Here is a 26,078-nt window from a genome sequence, read left to right on the forward strand (position 1 = left end):
CCTGTTTACAAGATTTTCTTCTTCTCATGATGTTTGTTCCAAGCTGATATATCCAATATCTATGTCGAGGTATCAAAGAAAAAAAAAAAAAAAACTTATAGATTTATCATCGGTAGGGTACTATCACTCGCTCATAACTGAATGTGGAAAAATGAAATTCTCAATTATATTTATAGTTAACATACCTTTGTATGTATTATTTGCTAAATCGTATAGCTAAATGTTTTAAATGATTAATTAAATTGTTTAATTTAAAATACAAAATGACACAATTTAATCGAACGAATCAAGATGGCGACCTTTTTCGTTTTTGGAGAAATGGCGTCAATCATTGTATTTGTTGTTTTTTAAATAAAAACGATTACATCTCATTTAGTTTCATTAAATATTAATAAAATATTACCATGTGGATGGTTGAATTGATAAAAAATTAATAAAATGTTATCATTCTTTACAATACAATTGATTATGGTAAAATTTAAATATTATAGATTTAATGTTTGTTATTCATTAATGAATCTTTCACGGTATTGGACTGCTGCGTGCGATGGAACATACATTTTCTATCTTATTTATTTTTAATAATTTCGGTTGCGTGTGAACTAAATCTCGTGTATTATATTGTATATTAACTTTATTTCAATGCAGTTATTACTTTTAGATCTTTTTCTGTGGCGTCATTCAATTTCATTTCGTTCTGCTTCTGGATATACAGAGAAAAATTAACGAAGGTATATTTGTCTGATTGGTCACACGAAATGCACGATTGAAGACGAAAAAAACTCGCATAGAAGCAAAAGAAATTCATAGAAAAGTTTGTTTTCGTGTTGTGTTTCAGACAGATTTTGTCAACAAAGACGTTGTTGACAGAGTTGGTACGGTTAGGGGGCAGAAATCCACCCTCGCTAGAAGTTCCCTTCTGATAAAGCTGTGTCCCCTTTGACGCAACATTACCCCCTTTCAGATACGGATGGGGCCAGACAATGGGCAGTGGGTCGTTTCCCACGCCACCCCCAAAACCGCATTGACTCGGGTTTGCGTGTCGTCGGTCAGTAGAATGTCCCTCTTCTTGTACTCGTGTTTTGTTGTTTTCCGACGGCGATTGATTGGTTTTTAAAGATGTAACAATAAGCGGTTCCGATGGATCCGTTGACGTCATTTGGCAGGTGTGCACCCTAAAGTATCATTGCATCCAGGCGAAAACATTGAGTTTTTCAGTTATTCCAATGACCGCGGCAAATAAAGTCACGCAAAGTTTGTAAAAGAAGTTTTTATGCTCCGACATGGTCCAATGATATCGTTTCGTTTATAAATCACGTTGTTCAACTTGGTAAAATCATGTTTTCATATCCGGCCAATACATCTTGACTCGAATTTATCACATCGTAAATTACCTTTATTAAATTAATAATTAGTTTTTCTCTCTTATGCATAAAATACCAAAGAAAATTGTTGTATCGCATTAATTAATTTTTTTTTTTTTTTTTTGCAATTGCAAAGTCTTTTCATCATTTATTTTACTATCGTTGAAAAATCACTTCTGAACAGAACCGTAGACTAAAAAAAACATGGCGGAAAATTTAATTTATTTTAAAATGAAATTATTTACAAATAATTTCGAATTTATTTTGTTTAATTGTGTTTAAAAATAGAAAATTTTAACTGTTTTTATGATTCTAAACACACTACTTTTTCAATTATCCAATAAAATTTCTTCATACAATTCAAGAAAAGCGAAGTTAATTAGAATATTAAAACAATGCAATTCAAATTTGTGGATAAATTAGCGATAATTTCTTAAATAATCTAAAAACTTATTTAATTAATTTTTTTTAAATTTAAATTTTAAGTTTTATTTGAATTATATGACGTAAAACTAAAAAAAAAAATAAATAAAAATTGAATCTTGTGTTAATCAATAAAATTTCCATTATTAAATATTGAATTAATATTAATGTTGAATTTTGTATTATATGACATAAATATTTTAATATTAGAATTTTCTATTAAAATTTTTATTATAATAAATTTATATTCGGGAAAAAATTCATAAATCTATGTTATTACATAGATTTTTAAAGTTTTAAACAGGTCATAAATAATTGAATTTCTACTTATATTATTATTAAAAACAATTTAAAAATTTTATAATAAAAATAAAAATTTCATTTGTTTTATATTTATATTTGTTATATACAATAGAGCATCGATTATCCGACCCTCGATTAACCGATTTATCGGTTAACCGACCGCGTTTTAGTCGGCAAATTCAAATGTCCGCTAGTGATGTGGCGCTACAATATTTGGTTATGTCTTGGCTACTTTAATATTATTTTTGTTAAATTTTTGCATGTTTTAGCTGGCAGCACTGGCTCGACCATGAAAGGGAGGCTAGTATTTAAACCAGGCCTAATACACTAGACTAATAATGTATTTTTTCATACTTTTCGGTTATCCGACTTTTCAGTTATCCGACCAACCCCACAGTCCCCAATTAAGTCGGATAATCGATGCTCTACTGTATATATATATATATATATATATAATATTACTTTTCTATAATAAAAGACTCAGTTTGAAATTATTTTTACTAGAAATAACTAGAAAATTAATTAATAAAATTTTAATTATTTTTACATAAATATTTGAATTTTTAAAAATTGTTTTTAATTTAAAAATGTTTTGGAATTAATCAGATAATTACAACAAATAGCAAATAGCAAACAGCAAACACCTATGTCGCCATCTAGCGAGAAGGATTATTATTAAAATCGTTTTTAATATTTTAATTTTGAATTCGATTCGTAATACCTATATTTTTCAAAATATACTTAAATAGAAAAAAAGATATATGTATTTGATATATTTTTTCTTTTAATGGGAGTTAGATAAATGCGATATTAATTTAACACCGAAGAGTTGTATGAAATGGGAAACATTAAAATGTCCTAAATAAAAGTTACTGTAAATTATTTTGTATGATTATTTAAAGAAAATTTCTATTTCTCCCTTTTTTTAACTTTTGAAAGTTAGAGGAAAACTTTATAAAATATATTTTCTTTTTGATTGTTACCAAATACAATTAACTTTCATCAGCATGAAGAATTGAAAATAGATATGACTTAATGTTATAACCGAGTAGAACCCTCATAATTTTTAGTATTGTATTTTGCAGCAGGATTCATGCTCATAGTAACATGAATAATGCCCAAAAGCCAAATATGTTTTCATACAATAAACACCATGCTCTCGCTAATCCGAACCTATGTTAATCTGAATGTCTAAACTGTTTTTTTTTTTTTTTCGTTTTACTGCTAAATATTCTTGCTAAAAAACAAAAATAATATACAAAAGATGCTTTTAAATTATGAATAATTTTCATTTTTCTTCATTCCCTTTATGAATGACTAATAGGAGTATAATCTCGCTAATGCGAATACCTTTTTTTATTATTTAGTACGAATTAGCGAGAGTGAGTCCTATATACTTTTTATTTTACATATTTTTAAAACATTAACTTTTAAACTCTTTTAATCAAGATGCGATGAGCCAATTTTACGTTATTAAGGCTAAGATATATGCGTTGTTGCCTTCAGTAATTGCGCCGAAAGCCTTGATCTCATTACTGTGAATGTGCCATAGATGAGCATTGTTAATCTAAGCGCATACATGCGACTCTTGTATCTATTCTGCTCACACATTGACATATATGATCGAATGTAGCCAATCGTATGCTTCGAAACACCACAATGGTTCAACTAAGGACAGAAATTGATTCATTTAACTGATTAATACACCGTAAACAGTACCAATAAAGTGTTTTTTCACAGTTCTACGCCATTTTCTAATGCTCCGGATTGTATTTTGTAGAAATGGTATATATTTTATAATTAATGGTGATGATATAGGAATCAGTGAAGTGCTCAGAATATTGTGAAAGTCGATGGTGTATTAGGTTCAACGTTTGGGTGACGTATAAAGAATTGAACTATTAATATTCCAGGTCATGCTTATCTTCCAGAGACTAATATTGTATTTCCTTGTGTATTTGCAGCTGATGAGGGTTTATCTCTATTGCGAAATCTGATGCGTCATTACAAAGGTCAGTCTATAATTATAGACTATCGCGTGCTCGAAGAGTGATTGAAAATACATTTGAAATACTGGCTGCAAGATAGCGAATTTATCTATTATTATAGACTTAAAAGCAGCAGAACATATCATTATAGGAACAGTAGTCCTTCATAATTTTTTAAGAATTATGGACATTCAAGAAAAAGATACATCTTATTATTAGTGTTCATCTAAATTTGTAGATGTATAAAAAGTAAAATTATTTACTTAAAGGAAAATGGAGAAAGAATTCACTAGTTATGATGGTTTACAGAGACTACAGTGTCATTTAAATTATTTTAAAATGTTTAGTTAAATAATTCTGTAATTCTGTTTGAGAAATTTCCGAACAAACGTTCTACGAATTAGCATTATATTATACTAAACATATAATTCATCATTTTATACAATAAAGTTTAGAGAAATTATGTTTATTTTAATTATATTTTACATATAAATAGATATAAGTATTATTAATAATAATTTCTGTATTCATTTGTTATCAATCATTTTTTTAGTAATGGGTCCTCTTAAAAAATTTAATATTTTATTAAAGTTTATACACAGTATATTTAGTATAAAAAATAAATGTAATTTAATCTTCGTCTTCTTCAAAATTGAATACAATATTCTTAGTGACAATTCTGCAACGTTCTTCGGGAGATTTCTTAAACCCATCATCAGTAACACACTAATTATTCCATCTGGTTTTATTTTTTCAAACTCTTTTTTTTTGCTCTTTAATTGTTTTAATATCACCTGTTCTTAAACAGGTGATATTAAAACGACCGGAAAAATTTTATAGAATGTTCGATGTGGGTATAACCGAAGAGCATTTCATTACATATTTCATTGAAAATGAACACATCAGTAATGTCTGACATTATACAACTTCGAAACAACACATTCACGTGCTGTCACTCTATCACTTCGAAAGTGGCACGACATAATGAAGGTTCACAATCTCATCAAAGCGTTTGTTATTGTTCGTGTGTAAACAAAGGTCAACCAGCTGTCGCAAATGTCAAAGGTTCGATAGTGTAGAAGAAAGCGATGATCTTACTTGGCACCAACTGACTACTATCTATTTCACTCCCTGCAGAACCGTATTGCCAATATACAGCTCGATGATAATACTCGACGCTATAGACATCAAAGAACCCCAGTCATTCTATGCTCATGGGATTGAAAGTTTGTAGCAAATATGGCGAGATGTGATTGATATTGATGGTGATTATCTACCAGGCTGGACTGTAATCTTTGTTGAGATAATTTTCAATAAAGTTTTTTACAAAATGTTTAAATTTCACTTTTACAATCCGATAAATGACAAGCAACTAAGCAAGCAAAGCAATAGAAGAATCTTTTCCACATAAAAATGGACTGTGCCATTGGTTTGCTTATTAGCAGTGTGAGACTTCGGACCTGACAAAACATTTTTATGTACTATAGATTTTTCGAATGGAAGAAAAAAAATTTAAAAAAGGATAACTCCTTTAACCTAACGGAAAAATTGCCATTGGACATTAGAACTACAGTACATAGTACCAGAAAGGGCATGAGCAGTGAGAGGAAGGACCCCCAAAATAAAAGAACGATTCCGATGACGACACAGAGAGTTCGTCCGTCCTCGAAGGTTGGTCGTGTGCGCACTTTGCTGCCAAAACTCCGCCAAATAGCCGCCGATCAGAAACCCGATAGCCAGTGACCCGAAGGACCCAAAGTACACGCCATGGGCAATTGTTTGTAAACTCTCTCTCTCTCTCATGCTTAAAGCTTATATGTAAATTTTATATAATCAATAAACTGGTATTATTTTCCGTAATAGAGTTGTAGAGTCACTTTAAAACAGTTTAATTAAACATTTTAAAGAGTAACTGAGAAAATTTCGTATTTTAACTACAAATCTGGATTAATATATTAGATTTAGTATCTTGAACGGGTATAGGCAAAGAATAGAACTGAGTATGATTTTATTTGTGCCAGATACAATTTTGAAACCTTGCTAACGTCGTAGACTATCATTTTATATAAAAAAAATATTAAAAGAAATCAACGATCTTGTATGACTCTTTGCGAGATATTCTGATTCAAAATGTTTTTGTATCTTTTTGTTCTGAGCAAATACCGAAAAGCTTCTACTATCTTTCAAAAAATTCTTCTCAAATGTTCATTAGAAAGAACCTTATAATCTACATATTATATAAATGTATATATTCAAAAAATTGTTTAATCCTTCTTTTTTTATTTTTAGCTCTATTCTGCCAGATGGATACCAAGAAGAAGAAATGAAGACGAGCAGCCCCAAGAATTTCTCATGAATTCTTATTTATATATGTCTATCCTAATACGTCCGGCCCCATCCCTTATCACCCGGCCGTCCCCATTATGGTTTTATCGGAATCCACGGCGGCACCAACTCTTAGTGCCGCTTACCAGTGATTCAGTGAATAACACCAGTGAACACTGGTACTAATCGTGGGCTCGCGTCAGATCAATGACCAAGCTACGGGGAGTTTTTCGGGTTTTCTACATAGAAGCCAGTTTTCTATAGAAATCCAACCGGAGTACCCCCTTTCCATATTGTGGCAAGGGGTACTGCTGTAGGATTTCACGCAACACACAATAGATAAAATACGCATATGATGCGTGTCTTATCTATTGTGTATTGGATATCAAAGATGAGATTTGTGAAGAAATTAGGTAATTATATGTTAGCTGATCACGGTGAAATCGCTCATGTGGATATCCGGCTTAATACAATGGTCGTTTGTTTAGTTATGGCAACGCAACACTTGGGCGATCTGCCTAGGGAGATGGCTTCCGGGAGGCTTTTTAAGGGAAACTGAACCCTGTTTAAGCGTTACAGACGTGGAGAAAACCCGATAAACTCCACATGGCCAGCCCGTCCGAGCGAGGCGCGAATCCTCGACTGAACCAGTGTTCAGGGAACGATGACTGGTTGGCCCCTGGTGGGCCCACGGCGGTCGTTCCCAAATAGAGCTGGGATTAGTCACTAAAGATGATACGCTTCCTATCCGCAGTACTCTATGCTTTTCAGTCACGACACCGCGAACGATATTGGAATGCCAATGGTAGAACGCTTAGCGATCGTCGTCAAGCGGCTATCATCTACCAATGGTACGGGAAGAGCCAGGTTCTGTGCGAGGCTTCCACCTGTCGCTAGGGGATGGACAAACGCCGCTGCAGCTGTTCGTGTTTATCTCATTATCGGACGGTCATATTGCCTGGTGTTCTGCCTGAAGCGTTCAGAACCTATCGGCGTGTATGCGTACCTTGATGTGTGCTCTGATCACTGCTCCCAACAGCAATTTAGTCAGGTCTTCCCTCAACCCAATGATGTGGGCTTTCTCAAACTCCGTAACGTCTTTGACTGCGATGTACAGGTATGCCTAGTGTTCGAAGACCTCCAAACAACTGGTACAGTAAAAATTCCGAACAAAGTTAGCCTCTGCAAACGTTATTATAGGGCTCTGCTCTTTTAACAGGCCACTGGTGTAGTGATTTTAAAGCCCTTTGGTGGCATTACTTGCCGTTTAATACAACCACAACCGTAACCATTCACATACCTGTATGACGATCTGTATACAGCAATCGAAAATCCTTATCTGGGTGCGTAACTTTTTTTAAATTAATGAATGTATTTAAAAGCTATCAATACAATATAAACTAAGAATTAAACATATCTAAATCACAACATATAGGCATTTACTAGGAATATTCCGTTATTACAATACAAACTTATACCGATATTAGATCGAAATAATAAATAATTCAATGTTAGAAAAATTATTTTATAATTTATGCACAAGTTTAACAGTAAGTTTGAGAATTAAGAAAGTTATGATTTCGTGTAACGTATCAACCGGAAGCTTTATAATTACTGTAGTAATTAGAAAGAGAATATTAAAATACTTCTAGCATATGGAAAGTATCATAAATAATATTATATTTAGTAAAACGTATAATAAAAATAATATGTTAACTTAATTCGGAATAAAATTTATTAGAAAAAATATATACAAAACGAGATTTTTCGGGTAAGGATCGCGAATAAATGGCTAAAAGTAAGAAAAGTTTTACTAAAATTTTCGGAAAATTTATAATTTTCTATAAATATATTAGATTAATTACATTTTTTCATTGTAAATAAGTAAAATAAGAACGAAATTATAAAAATAATTAAGGTAACTTATAGACAGGCATGGTTTTTTTTTGCATGTTAGGATACTTAAAATTTGCATAAAATTTCAATTATTCCTAACACTATTACAAATATTACATTACATATTTTTATAGTTTAATTAATTACATTTATTTTTTAAATTAATTAAAAGAAGAAATATTTTTTGAGTAGAAAGAATCAAGAATTTCTAAACTTTATAGAAGTTGATCGTAATTGCCAAGTCTCGCTCGGTATGAAACCCGTACTAAGAAGTGCCCAGTCTTGATGACTAACCTGTAAAGTAATGACGGCGTATAACAGTGTTGAGTAAGTTTTATACATAATTAATTTCATTTTTATTAGGATAATGTTAAATAAACCACGCCAGGTTGTTGTTAAAGTAATTTAATAAATTTGTCTGTGAGAGTTTACAATTGTTTTGTAAAAACACGCCTATATAACAGTAGGCTAATTTCGAGGGGGCTATATATCGCGTAAAACCAAACCTAGAATTTTTGAATTTTTTACTGTTATGGGCATTGTCTGCAGCTCCAAGGTCCCAACGCCTCACAGCTGCATTTGTATCCATATGTGGTAAACTATTGTAACAAAATTTGATAGGAAAGTACAATACAGTACTGTAAGGATAGTTTTGTTTTTATGCCCTACGTCCCATTAGAGCTTTCTGAAATATTAGTTTCCTATTTTTCCAAATAGGCCTCATCCTGTATTTCTTAGGAAGAACAGAAAGTAATCTGACTGGGAAATGTACTGCATGGGAATGTCAATATATTACATAATGCAAATGTGAGCGGATATGCAGGTAATCGTTACAATGCGTTAAGAGAAAGTGGAAAGTGTTTACAAAAACGTTATATACTACTAGAATCTTTAAATCTTTAGTAGTAATGATGATAGTTGGTGCCGTACAAACTTCACAAGCCCTCAAGTGAACAATTTTGCTGGACAAACAGGAATTTAATGTGTGTTACTCAAATGTGCCTGTATCCAAGATGAAAATGTGTGTGTGTAGGTCTTATGCTATGGAAGGATAGGCAGTATATACCTAGCAAGCGTTCTCATTTTGGAATAAAAAGCTAAGAAATTTGTGAGTCACATACAGGATATGTTATGTTTTGGGATTTTTTTAGTTTGCACAGGAGCTACCACAGAATATGGCAATTTTCAAGGTGGGCAAGGTGAGACAGTTGTTCTTACATTATTAGAATTGTTACTTTGTAAAAATTAAATTTTTCTGGACAGGTTTTTCAACTCTCCGACATTAGCTAAAACACTTCTACGCCAACAAAAGCATTCTTGTCATCACCCAGTTACCTTACTCTCCAGATCTTGTTTCCTGTGACTTTGGCTGTTTCTTACTCTTAAAATTGACCTCAAAGAGACGTGTTTCGCAAGCAGGAAGGACATCATATCGAATACGACGGCCCAACTCTTGAAGGTTCCAAAAGAAGTATTCCACACCTGCTTTCAACAGTAGCAGGATCGATGGAACAAGTGTGTTAGTGCGGGAGGGGCCTACTTTGAAAGGTGAATTAGGTCTGCATTGTCATATCTCGTGCCACTACAGTGCAGGATCAAAATTCCTGGAACTTTGACTGCTCCTCGTAATTCCAAAAACAGGAAGGAGCGAAGAAATTCAAATACCAGGAACAACTCCCCAGTAATCTTGCACTCTTATACGAAATAACATGATGTAGCGATTCGAGAATGCCCTCTTAAACAAATTCCATTGTTTGTAACTGTTCTTAAACTGAATCGTTGGTATCGTATGTTCTTTGAGCACATGCTTTCTTTTATTTCATTGTTGTGAACAATCAAATCGATATGTATAATGAAATTAACAGAACAGTTTTAAGGATTGTGTATGCAGCCTACATTAACAAGTCCAAAATAACCGCTTAATTTTAAAATGTAGTTTTAACCTAAATATATATCCACAGTTTTTTAAAAAGTACATAATTTTGTCTGATTGCATGAAGATTTTCCTTGCAATGAGCAATTTGGCGTCACAATCGAAAAGTTTGGTTCTGACACCACTGGTTTATACAAAAGTTTAATTTAAAAAATGTATGTAAATTGTGCTTAGATTCTAATGATCTTTTTTTTTTAATATTAGGAACGAAAGAACAACCGAGGGACGAAAATGGATATGTTTAAAAGTTCTTATATGCATTGTAATCTTTATTATTATTTTTACACATTTCATCTACCAGAGGATATCATGTAGGTTTCTAATAACATTTTTATATTACATACTTAAATTTAATAAATAAAAACTTATAAAAATCCCAGCTTTTTCGGTATTTTATGTAAAAAGTAACATTATGTATTGAATTGTCAATTTCAGCTCATACTACTACTAGCAACGAAGTCAAAACTAGCATAAAAATCCCAATTTCAATATGGCGTCCTGACGACGACGAAGTCTGTCGGACCGAGAAATGTTATGAATTAGGTATTGAACTTTTAAATTCTAGTGTAAATTACATCGTATCGATAATCATTGAGTACAGTATGTAGGCTTTTTAGTTACAATGCTGATAGAACTTCATGATGTTTGTGCCTTTACTGTACATAAATTACAATATAAATGTAATATATTATAAAGTTTTAAGTTTAAATGAATTTACTTAGGCTTAAATACCATTTCATATAGGGTAAAACCGAGTGAAATGCTTAGTCCTAGAGAATTGTTTATTGGAATAATAATCGGTAGAATAAGTCACTAGTCACTGGTAATGGTTGTTTTGCATTTATTTTTAATGAAAAAAACAGGCAAAACTTTTCTGTGACATTTCACACTTATACCGTACGAAAAATTCCGAAATTCGAATATATTTGTAATTATTTATTTCTGTTTTATGTGAAAGTAGTTAGTTACTTTGGTTGTGTTGTAGTCGAAGCCGGTGACTCCTATTAATTTTAGTCTAAAATAAAGAAATAGGCATCTCTCCCATAAGATTTGTGTATGATGCCTAGTGCTCAAAGTTAATATTTCGGGGTTTTCATACATCTGCAAAGACAGATTTACGGTGATTAACGAATTATTTTATATGAAAATATAAATTTTCTCGTGTTTAATTGTAATGCTCGACTTATAGGACATTTTTAGTAATAAGAATAATTTCATAAAATACAATAACCCAGTATAAAATACCTAATAGCAATACAATAGAAGAAGGAAATCTGATATGCATATTTGGTCTCTGATAGATAAAATAGGAATTAAAAATACTCGGTAGTTTTTATTCTAGAAGCAAACTTGCGTATGAATCTGCACGAATAAAGTCGTAACTTAAGCAATAATTCGATATTTTCTTTGACAGGTAGAAGATTGTCCGCTTCTTTAGATCGCAGTGTCTCTCCGTGTGATGACTTCTATAAATTTGCATGTGGAAATCGGTTTAAAAACATTAAAATCTCGGAATCAATAAACGAATTTGAAATACTTCAATTCAATATATATATTACATTAAAAAGTACGTGCAAACTTTTAATTAGGATTGAGATGTACTGTACATTCTTAATGATGATGATGACTTTTTTTTTATTATTGTTAGATATATTTGAAAGTAAGTTACCAAACATACCACACGCTGTACAGCAAGCAGTGACTGCTTATAAAAGCTGTATAAATATTAAACGTAAGTGTGTATGTATGTACATATTAAGTAATGTATACTTTATACACTATGCTATTCTATTTATTGTATTACTTCCTTACGTGTAACTTCATTATATTAGTTTTTAAGTGTTTCATTATCAGAGAATTTTAAAATCGAACTTTAAATCTTGCAGTTGTTTTTATTCTAAAAAAAAAAAAATTGTTATTTCAGAAGACAAATATACAGATTTAAAGGAACTAAAAAAACTTCTTATAGAATTAGGAGGTTGGCCATTGGGTAATTTTCACTTTAATAAAAGAAACTACAGTATAATTCGTGGTATCGCTGTTGGGATTAAAAAGATGGGTGTGATGCCATTGATCAAATTTTCAGTTTCACCTAATGACAAAAATACGATGGAAAATCTTGTAACAGTAAGTAAACTTTTTTTACATTTTAAGATTGTAATAGATAGAAAACAAAGGAAAAATAAAGCTTTGAATTTGACGATTAAATTAGATATTATTTTAGTTAGATGAGCCAGAATTGCCAAAGATTAATATATCAAGTCGCGAAGCAGAAATACTTCTGTTTTCCGTGTCAAAGAAGCTTGGAGCAAAGAATGACAATAAAATAGTTGATGATTACCTGGAAATGATTGAACTGCAGAAATTAATTACAAATGCCATTCGGGTGAGTTTTTTAAACGAATCTTGTTTGTTGCATTCAAACTGTTAAATTATTAAAACAACTTTTTTTAATATTAAACAGCTTTAAATTTTTGAAATTAAATTTATAATTTGCTTAATTATTAATTAATTTATTTTAACTTTAAATTACTGAAATGCTATCACCAGGAGTTCTGTACAAAAGACAATACTATATCTCCAATTTTGCTTTATAGACTGGACTGGCTATGGCAAACAAATAAATGTAGTAAAAAAATGGTAAAACTGGTTAAAATCAAAGTGTAAAGGATTTTACTGTGTGTTTTATCAGGGAGATCTAATACTTTTTGTTGTAAAATGTGCATTACCATTATTACAAAGTTTATTTTTTATATAAGAATCTAATATAAAGTTGACTATAAAAACTTTGCTTTTAGTAATTATTTACAATTTTATGTAGAATTCAACAGAAAACTTTCCATCTATTAAAATAACAATGGAAGAATTGGATAAAATGTTTCCTAGGGTAAGTAGTTTACTAGGATAATTTTCAAATTTATGAATATAATCATTAATGTAAATACAATAACATTTTAAAGTCTGTAATGTGAATTTTCAAGATTGGAGTCAGTAATTAACTTTTGTACAAGCATCGTGCCACATACACTACAAGATAACAGTTATTGTCTGTATTCAGATCAAGTAAATTACCTTGTCTATTTTGAATACATTACTGTATATTTGGTTAATTCCGTTCTTAAATGAACAGAATTAACCGGAAGTTTCTATGCTCATGGCGAACTTTTTGCCAGGAATGTATCTAATGCCTCGTTCTCTCCATTTACCAGGAAGAGCCAGGTTTTCTACATTTGACTTAAAGCAGTGTTTATTTTAATGCCGTACAAAAGTATTTTTCTTTTTGTAATTATGGTTTGTGCCATAAATTTATTAAAATATATATTTTTTTCTAATGACAATATTAGTCAATTTTAAATTGCATTTTTTAAATTGCAGGTAAATATTATTGAGTTATTGCAAACTATAACAAATGACTCGCTTAAAAATGACTTTATAAGGCCTGATGATAAAATTGCCGTTAAAAATATGATATATTTGTCAACAATTTTGTCTTCCATTGAAAATCACAACATATCAAAAAGGTGTGTATTAAATCTGTTTTGTAATTTTAAGTTTATATTTACGAGTAATTTATTATGAACCATTGTTTCATTTATTATAAAATTATTTGAAATTGGCAAAAAGTGATGTAATTAATGCTCCATATAGTAACGTTAAATCTTGCTTAAAAACTAAATTGGGTAAAGCATGTTACATAAGCATTAAAAAGGGAAATTTTTTTTTCTTTTCAGGGCACTTGCAAACTACATTGGGTCAAACCTTATACTAAGCAATCCAATACTGGTTATTTCTGTTATTCAATTAGCCAATAGAAGAGTTAAACGAGAGATTATTAAGTATACTTCAGAAGAAAATTACTGGATTTCGTGTTTAGTTCTGACAACCAACACGCTTAGTTTTGCTGTTGATTATTTATACATAAAACAGCGCGACGATCCGGACTTGTTAATTCAAAAACAGGTTTGTTTGTATTAGCGGTTTAAAAAAAAATATTTTTAAAAAAGCATATTTTCCTCTAAATGTTAAGTTACATCGAGTGATCAAATGAAACGAAAAATCGAGATGAATAGCAAAGTGAGTTTTGCCAATTCGAAATCAAATTTTTGCATCAAAATATCCAAGTTTTGAACCCTGTTAAGTGAAATCTATTAAGCATTCTGCATTAAAAAATAATAATTTTTATTAACATTAGATTTACTTAACAGAAGAAAGAGAAATAATTATTCATTTTTTTTACTTTTGTCAATTTGATAATCATAATTGTTTATAAAAATCTGTTGGATCTATTATTAAGATTAAAATCTGACACAATGATCTACATCCACCGTAAAAGTGTCCACCCGGACAATGAGGTGTGACACTCACGTGTTACCTCTCGCCATTCTTCATTTCGTTTGACCGCTGTTTAATGATTTCAATTATTTCTTGTAAGTAAACCTACACTAAAACTTTGTATGTATACATAACACTATATATAAAGTATACATATATTTGAAGCTAAGGAAAACAGATCTATTTCATTTATTTATATAGACTTCTTTCTGTTGAGAAATTCCAAAAGCTTCAGATTTCAGTGGTTTACACATAAATACAAAAACAACAAGAATTTTTCCATAAGTAAATTCGAATTCCAGTTGCAAGAACATCATTATTCAATAATACCTGAATTATGATCAGTTTTCCCACTACTTATGAATAAAAGGTTTTTTTATTAATTTTAAAAATGCATAAAGGAATTAATAAATATAAAACAATTTAAGTAAAAATTTAATTTCTTTTTTAATAATGTCCGTTACAAAAAAAAGGTTTGAAAATAATCTAAATTCATTCTCTTTTTTTTATTAAACTTTTAGAGTGAAATGATATCTTTCCTTCGTGAAGGGTTTGAAAAGTTGGTAAAGAAATCGATATGGCTAGACAATGAAACTCTGACAACGATCCTGCAAAAGGTAAAAACAAAAGGTTTTTATTATTGAACTATATGCACTTAGACCAAAAGGATACGAGTATTTGTTGTTTGGAAATCCGCCATTGTATTTAGTGCAAAGCGAACAAATGAAACTAAAGCTAGGTTTGGCTGTAATTCGATAATGGAATTTTTATAATGAATCAATGCCCATAAAATTTAATAACTTGATCAAAATTGAGTGTCGTCACTTTTTTAAAAGTTAATGAATTAGAAGCGAAAATCAATTACACTTTATACTAATTTAAAATCTATTACATTAAAACATTCAAGTTAGTATCAATGAAAAGTGGTATTTTCCACTTTTTCATTGGTATTTCAGTGGTATTCAGTGGGTATTTTCCACTTTTTCATTGTGAAAACAGCGTAATTTTTAAAAAAATTGATACTAACTTAAGCTCATAAATTGTTAATACGTTCTGGTGATCCGAGATCAAAATTTGTTTGATCTCGGATCACCAGAAACTTATTGGTTTCCTCTTATTTTTTTGGTCTGAGCAGTGGTTTAAAAATTAACTTTTATAATCGTTTAATCTGCTTAGTTTAATATTATAGCAGCTAACAATTTGTTTTTATCAAGAATAGATTTTAGATTTTTATATATTTTTTCTTCAGTTACATTCAATGAGAGACTTAATTAATTACCCAGCTTGGATAATGGATTCTAAGAAACTGAATGATTACTATCAATCTGTATGTATGCTATTCGCTTGAATTAAATGTATTAATTTAAAATTTAAGTTTTAATCCTTTCTTTTTAAGTTGCCAACTTTGAATGAAGATTTTGCTAAAAATGTCATAAACGTAAACGTGTTTCGTTTGGAAAAGAATATAAAATTACTGAGAAAAAATAACACAAGGTAAGTTAAAAAAATAAGTTGTTATAGGCTCACAGAATTCTTATAATTCGTTTTTGTATAGTTGGCCGGAGAATTTCCTTTCAACTACGACTGTAAATGCAGCATATTTGTTGGAAAGAAATAAAATGTGTAAGTGTTGAATTACTAATCACTAATGAGTTTTTATAATTTGATTTTTATAAGTTCGTTTAATTTGTCTTCAATCTAATCCCGTAAGTTTTTTTGGTTATGAAACTAACTATATATTTTCATTGAGTTATCATTTTGGCTGCAATTTTTAAATTGCAGACCTATAAATTCCTACCATCGTCCGTCTCTCCTTCCTCCATTGATCTTGAGAATGGAATTTTGATGAAAAATAGAGACCCGATATTGAGTTTTCAATATCCTTTATAATATAATATATTATATCCTTTATAACATCCTGTGTGATATTTCTCAAACTTTTATGTCGCTCTTCAGGAACTATCTAGTATACCAGAGACCCTTTAGCCACTACTCGAGATGGTGGCGTTTCCACTTCTCAGGACGAGGACCCTAGGGATTGAATTTTGGGAAGCAATAGTTACAGCAATGACGTGTGCTATGTAAATGAATGGAGGCATAACGGTTCAATTATGAATGTTATCGTAAGGGTTATTTGTAAGGATGTGTGGTTAGGAAACAGTAGAATCGTCTATTGACGAATTCCTGCTTCCTAATGCACTAAATGATAGAGGTAGTTATCTGTTGCCGAGGTTTGCCGTGTCCTGGGGCGGATGGACTGCCTAATTTACGATTTTTTATTTACTGCTAAATAGTTAAAACATTCGTCGATACATGTTTGGTATCAATCACTCTAAACTTTTTAAAATCACGCATGCATCGAAATGTAAGCATTTCTCAAAGCTAATTTTTAATGAATAAAATTGTTTAACTGATTTGTGATTTTATTTTTTTTTGTAAACTTACAAATGAAGTTACTATATTAAACCTGAATTGGCAATTTTATTTTTATATAGATATTCCACTTTCTGTAATAAATTATCCGTTTTTTGGTTTGGATGCTCCTTGGTAAGTATTTATTATAATTTTTTTCTTAATCTTAGTTTAATTTTTACATGTAAAAAAAAAATTTCTTTCTAAACACAAAGCACGATTCGAAAATCTTATTGTCAATTCCTTATAGTTATGGTTAAGCGATCACTTATTACATTCTTGTTTTAGAAACCCTAAGTTTTTATTTTATTTAATAAGAATATCAAAGAAAAAGTAGCTTATTCAATCATTCGTTTGTCTTTCTGGACAACACTCAAAAGTTAACATTGACAGGACGATTCTACGTAATAATAATCACTGAAATATATGGATAGTTTATAATGGGTCACCGATACACACAATGCTTCTAGTTCTTTATAGTCACAATAGACTGTGTTGTTAATAGATTAAGGATAATTCTCAATGAGATTGGCACCTTGCTCTAGCTACGTATAAAATTATTTTATGAAAGTACTAAAATGTTACTGCTTTTTAAACACAGGATTTTTAAAATTTTGATTGTGAATCTGGTCTCTTCTTTCATTCCAATCTTCTTTTTCTCCTTCACTTATTTGGCAAATCGATATTATTCTTTCGATATATATCCTTCCTCTCTCGCTCTTTGTCTAAAAGTAAATACAAATATACTTTTTAACATTTGATCAATTAATAGGTATTTCAATTTTGGAGCACTTGGAGCTATTATTGGACATGAAATCACGCACGGATTCGATATTGAAGGTAATGTCTCATTTTTATATGTAATATCTTAACAACTTTTCATTTTCTCTACACATTAAAGTATTAAATAAGCGCTTTAATTGGATGTGTGGAATAGTATTTACTCTTTATTACTAATTTAATGCTTTGACCTACATACATGGCTATTTTTTCATGAGGATAACTCGAAAGTTTAAGAAAATCTACTAGAACTGAAATAAAACTTTTACAATTTGTGCTAGTATATAAACCCTTACACAAGATAACGTCGAAAAACATGGATTTTTCTTATTTGATCAGCGCCAATGTTGCAAAATATCTCATGGAAGAGTTTAAAAAACGGAGAGTAAAAAACTTATTTAGCATTAACTTCTAGCGTAGTTGTCAAAAATTACAATGATTTATGCAGAAATATCCTAAATAATTTGTGTAGATGGTGTCTGCAGAGGAGGAAAATGGGACATTTGCTCCTCTCTGGGATAAACTAAAGTTTCACGAATTATAATCGTGATTTCATTATGTAACCTTACACCATAGACAATGGAATGCTTTGCAATACTGTATTCTGAAACCTACTTGTGATAAAATCCCCCAAAATTAAATAATTGAAGACAATAACGGCAATTTTTTTAAGTTCGCCCCCCGGAAAATTTTTCTGAATACGCCCATTTCATCGCTTCTAATTTCTTAGAAGTAAAGTCTGTAAACATAGACAGACAATCCCTCTATTTTTTTTTAATATACCGCATTTTATAAGTACATTACATGCCATGGAATGTTACGCACATGGCTTGCTATGCTGTTCTTAAGGTCTGACAGCGATGTTATGGGATCACGGTAGACCAAGTCTTTGAGATAGCCCCAGAGCTAAATATCGCGTGGATTCAAGTCTGGGGATCTTGCAGACCAATATGCCAATATTTCAGCTTGAAAAGCGCCCTTTAATGGTGGTGTTTGAAACTTTTTTTTACTCTAGAAAAAATTCTCATCTCATTAAGGCATTGTCAGATTTTCATGATTTTCTGATGAACGGTTTTTGATGTAGCCAGATGGGTAATGTCAAGTTTAATTTCGGATACCTGTACGAAGGCAGAGAGAAGCGAGATGTTTCAACTTTACCTTCAGGGATGCAGCGCAAGAGATGTCGCGGCACGATTACTTCCATTCCCAGTGTGGCTCTGCATGCAGGAGTTGGGTCAACCTCTGTGCGTACGATTCTCAAGAAGTTCTGTTATCAGTAAAAGTCCGAACGACATCAAGAGCTTCCTGAAGACTACAATGAAAACAAACTTTGCAGGAATGTTTATGGATTTTGATAACACGGATCCTTCCGTTCCCAGGCGAATTTGTTTCATCCGTGAAGTAAATTCTTTGGTGGTTAAAAGGAGTGGGCATGTCATCGATTGGGTGGAATGGACTTTGTAAATACTAATAATTCTTCATTATCTGTTTTTATAAAATTCATCTAGTACCATCTGTTATCAAAATATATGTAACATATATGTGTAATTTAAAAGAACAAATATATGTAACATAGTGTGTGTAATTTAAAAGAATTTTAATAATTTTAGATTGTAGAAAGAAATATATTTTTAAATTGGTTGAATTATACTCTTCTAATTTATTTTTGCATTATGAAAAATGGCTTTATTTTGAAATTAATTAGAAATATATTTTCTTTTGTACTTGAAAAAGGAAGTGAGAGAGATGAAACAGGAAGTATCAGAAACTGGTGGACTGAGAAGTCAAAGCAAGAATATGTCAAACGTACAAACTGTCTGAAAGAAATATATAATAATTATGTTATTCCTGAAACGAATCTCAAAGTAAGAACATTTTAAACTTTAATATCTTTTCATAACTAAAATTTAACTAAACGCAAATAGAATAAATTTAAAGAATTTGGAATTTTGGCTAGGAAGTGTTAGATTACATAAGCAATTTCAAAATAATATAATATTTAAGCTACGGTGAAGATAGAGCTGCTATAATCGTAAATTTAATAACAGGAGACTTTGTTTATATCAAATCACCTGTAATGGCGTCTTCCTTCTATTTCATGTTTTGTTTTAAAAACTGATTGCTATTCAAGAATAAAAAAAAACATTAATCGAAAATAAATGTTTTATGTTTAAATTACATTTTTTTACTTGTATTAAAAATGTATCTGTTTATATTAAATACATAAAAGCTCTTATATAATATTTATAAACAGGCGGATCTGCTTCGAGAGCACTCCCAGACTCGCTGTATCATTTTCCCTACCATATTACAAATACGATAGCGCGTGTAGTTTACTTTATAACTATTCGTACAATAAACAAACTAAACTAATTCGTAGTTTTATTTGGCTATGATGAGCGATGTGCTGAAAGATAAGACCCTTACAAATCTTAGAATGGTGCTCCCATGTGCGAACTGATGCTGTAAAAAGATGCTGATACAGCTCATTGCCCTGCTACATGTAAAATATGAATATTGGGAACATGGAATGCTCAGTTAAATTGACTCGACTGTGTATATAATCTCTGCACGCCCATTTATTATTTCATAATATAATGCATACCGTGTCAAATTATTGTTACTCTTTTAATTAAAATTTCTTTATTCCAGATCAATGGAAGTAAAACATTGTCAGAAAATATTGCTGATGCTAGTGGAATCAAACAGGCATTTTTGGTGAGTTAGGCTAAATACTACAAACAATATTTCATATAAAATCTCTCTATTAATATTTTCATTATCTTCTTAGAATTATAATGTTTAATTGTTTTTGTAGGCATATAAAAACTGGGAGGAAAAATATGGAAAAGAATTAAGTCTTCCATATATGGAAGCGTATTCTCCGTATCAAACATTCTTTATTTCATATTCTCAAGTAAATAAAATAGTTTATTTTTACTTAACATTAACCAAAATTTTTTTTTATCTATGGTTCCAGAATGGCGGCTCGTCTGATTCCAGTAAATAGAAGAAAGGAAATAGTGGGACGCACGTTCTAACCTATTCTAATATAAATTACCATAATTATTACCAACACAATTATTAAATAGGTTAGGTTAGAACGTGCTTCCCCACTGTTTCCTTTCTTCTATTTGCTGGAATCAGACGAACCGCCATTTTGGAACCATAGGTAACATTAACGAAATTTTAAAGTCGAAAATTTTAAATTTATTTTGTTGTTGTTGTTCTTCTACATATAATCTCATTAAGTTTTTTTTTATATAGTCACCGCGAATTCCGTTAAAGTATTTTCTATAACGTTACTTATTAATAATCTGCGAAACGTAAATAGACTTAAGACAATCCGTACTTACCACTGTAAATACTCGGCTGTTTTATCTCAGAACTCGAACGCCTCGGAAGTCGAATCACTTGGAATCCGAACAATTTATTCGAAGAAATTTTGCCCAAAAGGTTCAAATTTTCTGGGAGTTCGAACACCGACTGCTATACTGTAAGGTGTAAGATGTCTGTACGTGTACAGATTGAGTTAATGTTTATTTTGAGCTAGTTGATACTTTTTGGGCTCATTATTTACTTTCTCATAATTTTTAACCTAGTAATATAATTAATATTTTATTAATATAAAATTATTGTTTTACGCATTAATTCGGACATTTACTTGAGTTATTTTAGCTTAAATTCTGACTTTCTTAGAATTAAAATTAGCCTTTTCGGGGTTTGGGAACGGATTAATTCATTTTGCATAATTCATTATAGGGAAAAATTTCTTATTTTCTAGAATTCTAACGCTTTTTATGAATGAATTTAGTGTTCTGAGATATAACTGTAAATCATTACATTTTCCAGCACAAACTATCTGTTGCACTTGCTAATTGTAGGGTACAGCAATTAGATGTAATACCCCAATGAGTAATAATAAACATTTAAGACGCTCAATATAAAATAACTATATTAGTCTGCTTTCAATATATACACTTTATGTAACTGGCCCATACATGCATATAATTACGAAGTAGCCATGGGAATCGTGCCCCCCATATATTCTTTAGTTAAGATGAATTCGACAATGAAATCTGTTCTTACGACCCGTAACAGAATTCTGTCATAATTGAGAGATATTTGTATATGTAAGGAACGATATTTCCTAACATGCAGACTCCAATAGGACACATCTTGAGACCTGAATAACACACCGCAGCTAAGATTAGAGGTTAGTACATGTCGACAGTTTTTACCAGTTTATAGTATTATAATTCAATAGTCAATGCAGCCCTTCACACAGCAAAAGACAAGATTGAATAAAATTTTTAAAGCTACCACCAACCAAAGCCGAAATTATCGGGCCGGAAACGGCTATATTATAATTAATATCTCCGTTTCCGACCCGATAATTTCGGCTTTGGTTGGTGGTAGCTTTATATGTTACGGGTTGGTTGTTGTTTGTTTTGAAAATTTTTAATTTCTGAATTATTGTCGAAATTAACAGTATATTGTAATATTATCTAACTTACACGCGAATATATTTGTCACTAATTATTACTCTAATATTTAAGAGTAACTGTTTCAAATTTAATATTTTCAGATCTGGTGTTCAAAATCAAGTGAAGAATTTAAAAAGAAACTGTTAGATAAAGACGTTCATTCTCTTAATAGATATAGGTAGGTATTGTTAATTTTTGTACATAGGTAACACGATTGGGTTTTTTTTCTAATTATTTAATATAACTTATCAATATTTATATTAAATATAAGAAATTTTCTTCAATTGAATGATATACACTGCTGGTCATTATAACTGCTACACTATGAAGGCTTCACGCAACAAATGCGAAATTTGCTTGAAAGGTAAAATATGCTGGGTGTTTTGTACCTCAAGATTACTTGTCAATTTAATCACGTATTTTTTATTATACTGTATGTGTACAATAAACATAAATCTATTTGCTTTCCTTCCTGGTATAGCAATTTTAATGGCTAGCTGTATAATTTGCACATGAATATTTTAGAACTATCTGATTTTTACTTCAACGTAAAAGATAATCTACTATATCCTATCGTCTTATTTACACAGATCCAGGGAAAAAACACACTATTTTCGTACTAAACTGAAAAAAAAGTCTCTACTCTTTTTTCTTGCAAATTTTGTCAGTGTTTTTGTACTATTACATACAGTGGAATCCGGTGATTATAATCACGGATAATGTTATCAATTGCCTATTGTTTATCATAATCAGTCGGTCCCAAAACACTATATAAAATTAGTTAAAAATAATCCGCCTATTATATTTTTTTTTTTTTTAAATTAAAATAAAGACCAAAGTCTAGCCCAAAATAATCCGCCTATTATAATCAAACTTCGGCTATTATCTATTGTGATAATAACATTTGGGGACAAGCGATAAAAATTCTTAAAAATAGCTTACTAAATGAATCATTCTTCGAAACTTTTAACCGAAGCATACCTTTTTATCTTTATACTGTGAAGACATGACAAAACTACTTAGAAAATACGTGTACTGTACTACTTCAAGCGTACCTTTTGGGGATGTACTGTACGGTACATTCTGTTGCAATTTCTCTAGTTTAATTTTGTAATCTGTTAAGTTAAAAACAACTGTTTTTAAGAAATTTACTATATATAAATGTGTATTGTATTAAATATAAATTGTACCGGTACACATCGTACAGTAATTGTAACCGGAGAATAAATTTATCAGCAAATTACCGTTATCAAAAGTTACCAAAAGTGATCGTAATAAATGGATTCCATTGTATTAAATTTTTTATTAGAGGATTATTCTTTCTAGAACTGTAGTGTTTATATTTCAGATTTTTTTTTGGAATAAAATAATTTTAGGAAAATTTTTGAATGTAAATATTAGTGTCAATATTAATTAATTCTAGTTTAAAAAGGCTTGAGTAATACAAATCACTATCAAACTTTAAAACAAAGTCGTAATTTAGAATGACTTCCATTTTATATATCTAGTGTATAAATTACATATTTGTTGGGAAATTAATTTTTATGTAATCAATTATTTTAAAAGTAAATTTTCTAAATTTTTTTTTGGCTAATTCGGATTCCAAAAATCTCATTCAATTTCCGAAACTTTCTTTTAAGCGACTTGAATTCCTAGTATACTTCCTTTTTATACATGTAACAATAGTTTGATCATCCTAATTTTGTTTAACAGCTATTAATAATCATCATTTTCTATATTTTAATTTTCTTTTTTCAGGGTTATCGGTCCACTTTCCAATTTTGCCAGTTTCTCTGAAGTATTTCAATGTAAAAATGATTCCTTAATGAATCCTGCTAAAAAATGCGTTGTATGGTAACGTTCGTTGTTAAATTGCAAGTTTTCAAGTTCTATTTTACAAGATTGCTGTGTTAATCAGCGCACATTTTGTTAAACTCGTTTGATAGTTCCAGAATTAAAAAAAAACCAGATAAATGTGTTCTAAAATAGTGATGATAACGCAAAGTAGGCAACATAAAGGCTAAAATTTCAAAAATAAATTTTTACTTTTGTACTTAGTTTTATTTATCTTGATAAATCGTCTAAAATTAATAGTACGTAAAATCTTACATTTTTTTTTAACATTCCGCCCTGTGGGCACTAAGAGGGCCTCTTTTAGTAGGCCCATTATGGGTTCGGCCAGGCCCACAATGGGGCGACCGGGTGGTGAGGGACGGGGCCCGACATATCCGAGCGGACCACCCCCCGAAAAATTCCTGGGGATTTTTCGACCCGTTCGGATTCGATCCCAGGTCCCCCAGAGCGGTAGGCTGCCACCTTGACCGCTCGGCCATCCGGCCGCTCGTAAAATCTACTATTAGCACGTCTTGTAAATATATATATATATATAGACCGTGCTAATAGTAATTGTTTAAGTAAATTTAAATGTCATTTGCCGTAAGACTTTACGAAGAATCGTCTATAACTGTTTCAAAAAACTTAAATTTTGTTTGTTGTCGCGATATCAAGTTCTTTTCGGATGCAATGGGATATATTCAGACCAGTCTCGACAAAGAAATTGTTTTTAATTACGAATCTATGTAATTGAAATCTGAATAAATATAAAATATTAAAAAATATCGTTTAAATAGGTGTGAAACTAGCACAATTTTCAGCACAGTTGACTTTGAAATTACCTTTTACTATGTTAACACACGCAAAATTATTTGGTGTCTCTTATAATGCAAAATGTGAATTGTACAGTACATTAAAATAAAAACTTTAGCATAATATACAGGGTGGTCACAATTATAGCAGTAGGCCTGTTTAATTATTTAACATTGTTAGGAGTGATAGAAGTCGAAAATCAAAATTTGTCTGCTAGCGATTCCGCCGAACATAATGTGATTTCTGCGGAGAAAAGAATTATTTCAGAATTTTTCGTATGGGACCAATGGCACTGCCAACAGCACAAAAAACGTAGCATACGTATAATGCAGCCTACTCCTTGCCGCTCACAAGTCTGGTAGTGGAGAGTTTTAAAACAACTTTCCCGTGGAAATCTCTTCATACCAGGAAACGTTAGAAGTAGCCGAAATTCATCTGCAAAGCGTTAGTGTGTAAACAAAGGTCAACTAATGTTGCAAATGTCAAAAGGCCGATAGTGCAGGAGGCGATCTGCGTTTGTTTGGCCTCATAATGGAGCTGCTTCCAATCAACATCACTGTCACGAAAGAACTACTGAAAATAACTGGATCGTTTGAACACTGAGATCAAACAACTTCGTCCAAAAATTGATAAAATCCGTTACTGCAATAACGTGCCCAGTACACAGAGCAAAGATGCATATTTAGAGAAACTGGTCAAAATAGGCTAATGCACTTTATAGCCCAGCCTCGGGATGGCCGAGCGGTCAAGGTGGAATTTTCCTTGACCCTTAGGAATTTTTCGGGGGGGGGTAGTTCGTCTGGATATGTCAGGCCCGTCCCTCACCACCCGGCCGCCCCATTGTGGACCTGGCCAAACCCATAATGAGTTTGCTAAAAAAGGCCCTCTTAGTACCCAGAAAGCGGAAAGTTAAAAAAGCCCAACCTTAGCGCCAACTGACTACAATCTATTTTGTGCCCTGCAAAACAATTTTGCCAATATACAATTCAATGACAATACCCGATGGTCGAGACATTTTTTCAAAGTAAAACCAGTCATTCTCTGCTCACGGGATTGAATTTTCAGCAAGAATGGTGATCACCGACCACCATCAATCATATCTCGCCATCCGAATTGTAATCGTTGTTGTCAATGGTATTTTTTCTTTCAAAATGTCAGGTTGTAAAGGCGAAATTTAATGCATAATCTA

The 26,078-nt window shown here is 31.1% G+C and overlaps 1 protein-coding gene and 1 long non-coding RNA gene across 2 annotated transcripts; both read left to right on the plus strand.

Annotated features, from left to right (window-relative positions):
* The first annotated feature begins 7,462 nt into the window (after positions 1–7,462).
* LOC136970956 (uncharacterized) lies at positions 7,463–10,524 on the plus strand. The gene is made up of 3 exons (XR_010880074.1): positions 7,463–7,746; positions 8,492–8,626; positions 10,437–10,524. It is a non-coding gene; the product is annotated as an uncharacterized lncRNA (long non-coding RNA).
* A 186-nt stretch (positions 10,525–10,710) lies between these two features.
* LOC136970957 (endothelin-converting enzyme homolog) lies at positions 10,711–24,296 on the plus strand. The gene is made up of 19 exons (XM_067265443.1): positions 10,711–10,775; positions 11,647–11,799; positions 11,881–11,964; positions 12,157–12,359; positions 12,457–12,618; positions 13,054–13,119; positions 13,608–13,753; positions 13,964–14,192; positions 15,086–15,181; positions 15,814–15,891; positions 15,961–16,058; positions 16,120–16,187; positions 17,060–17,111; positions 17,749–17,816; positions 19,491–19,621; positions 20,409–20,474; positions 20,575–20,673; positions 22,345–22,421; positions 24,002–24,296. Exons 4-19 carry the CDS (start codon positions 12,288–12,290, stop codon positions 24,099–24,101), a joined length of 1,608 nt encoding a protein of 535 aa, XP_067121544.1. The 5' UTR covers positions 10,711–10,775; positions 11,647–11,799; positions 11,881–11,964; positions 12,157–12,287; the 3' UTR covers positions 24,102–24,296.
* Positions 24,297–26,078: the final 1,782 nt, after the last annotated feature.

The sequence above is a fragment of the Centruroides vittatus genome, unplaced genomic scaffold (assembly GCF_030686945.1).
Source record: "Centruroides vittatus isolate TY-2023 unplaced genomic scaffold, ASM3068694v2 contig_2226, whole genome shotgun sequence".
Classification (NCBI taxonomy): Eukaryota; Metazoa; Arthropoda; class Arachnida; order Scorpiones; family Buthidae; genus Centruroides; species Centruroides vittatus.

Coding starts and splice junctions, on each gene's coding strand:
- LOC136970957 (XM_067265443.1), top strand. CDS start 12,288: ATGGGTGTGATGCCATTGATCAAATTTTCAGTTTCACCTAATGACAAA. Junction 16,059..16,119: donor CTGAGAAAAAATAACACAAG/GTAAGTTAAAAA, acceptor GTTTTTGTATAG/TTGGCCGGAGAATTTCCTTT. Junction 20,475..20,574: donor GAATCAAACAGGCATTTTTG/GTGAGTTAGGCT, acceptor TTGTTTTTGTAG/GCATATAAAAACTGGGAGGA.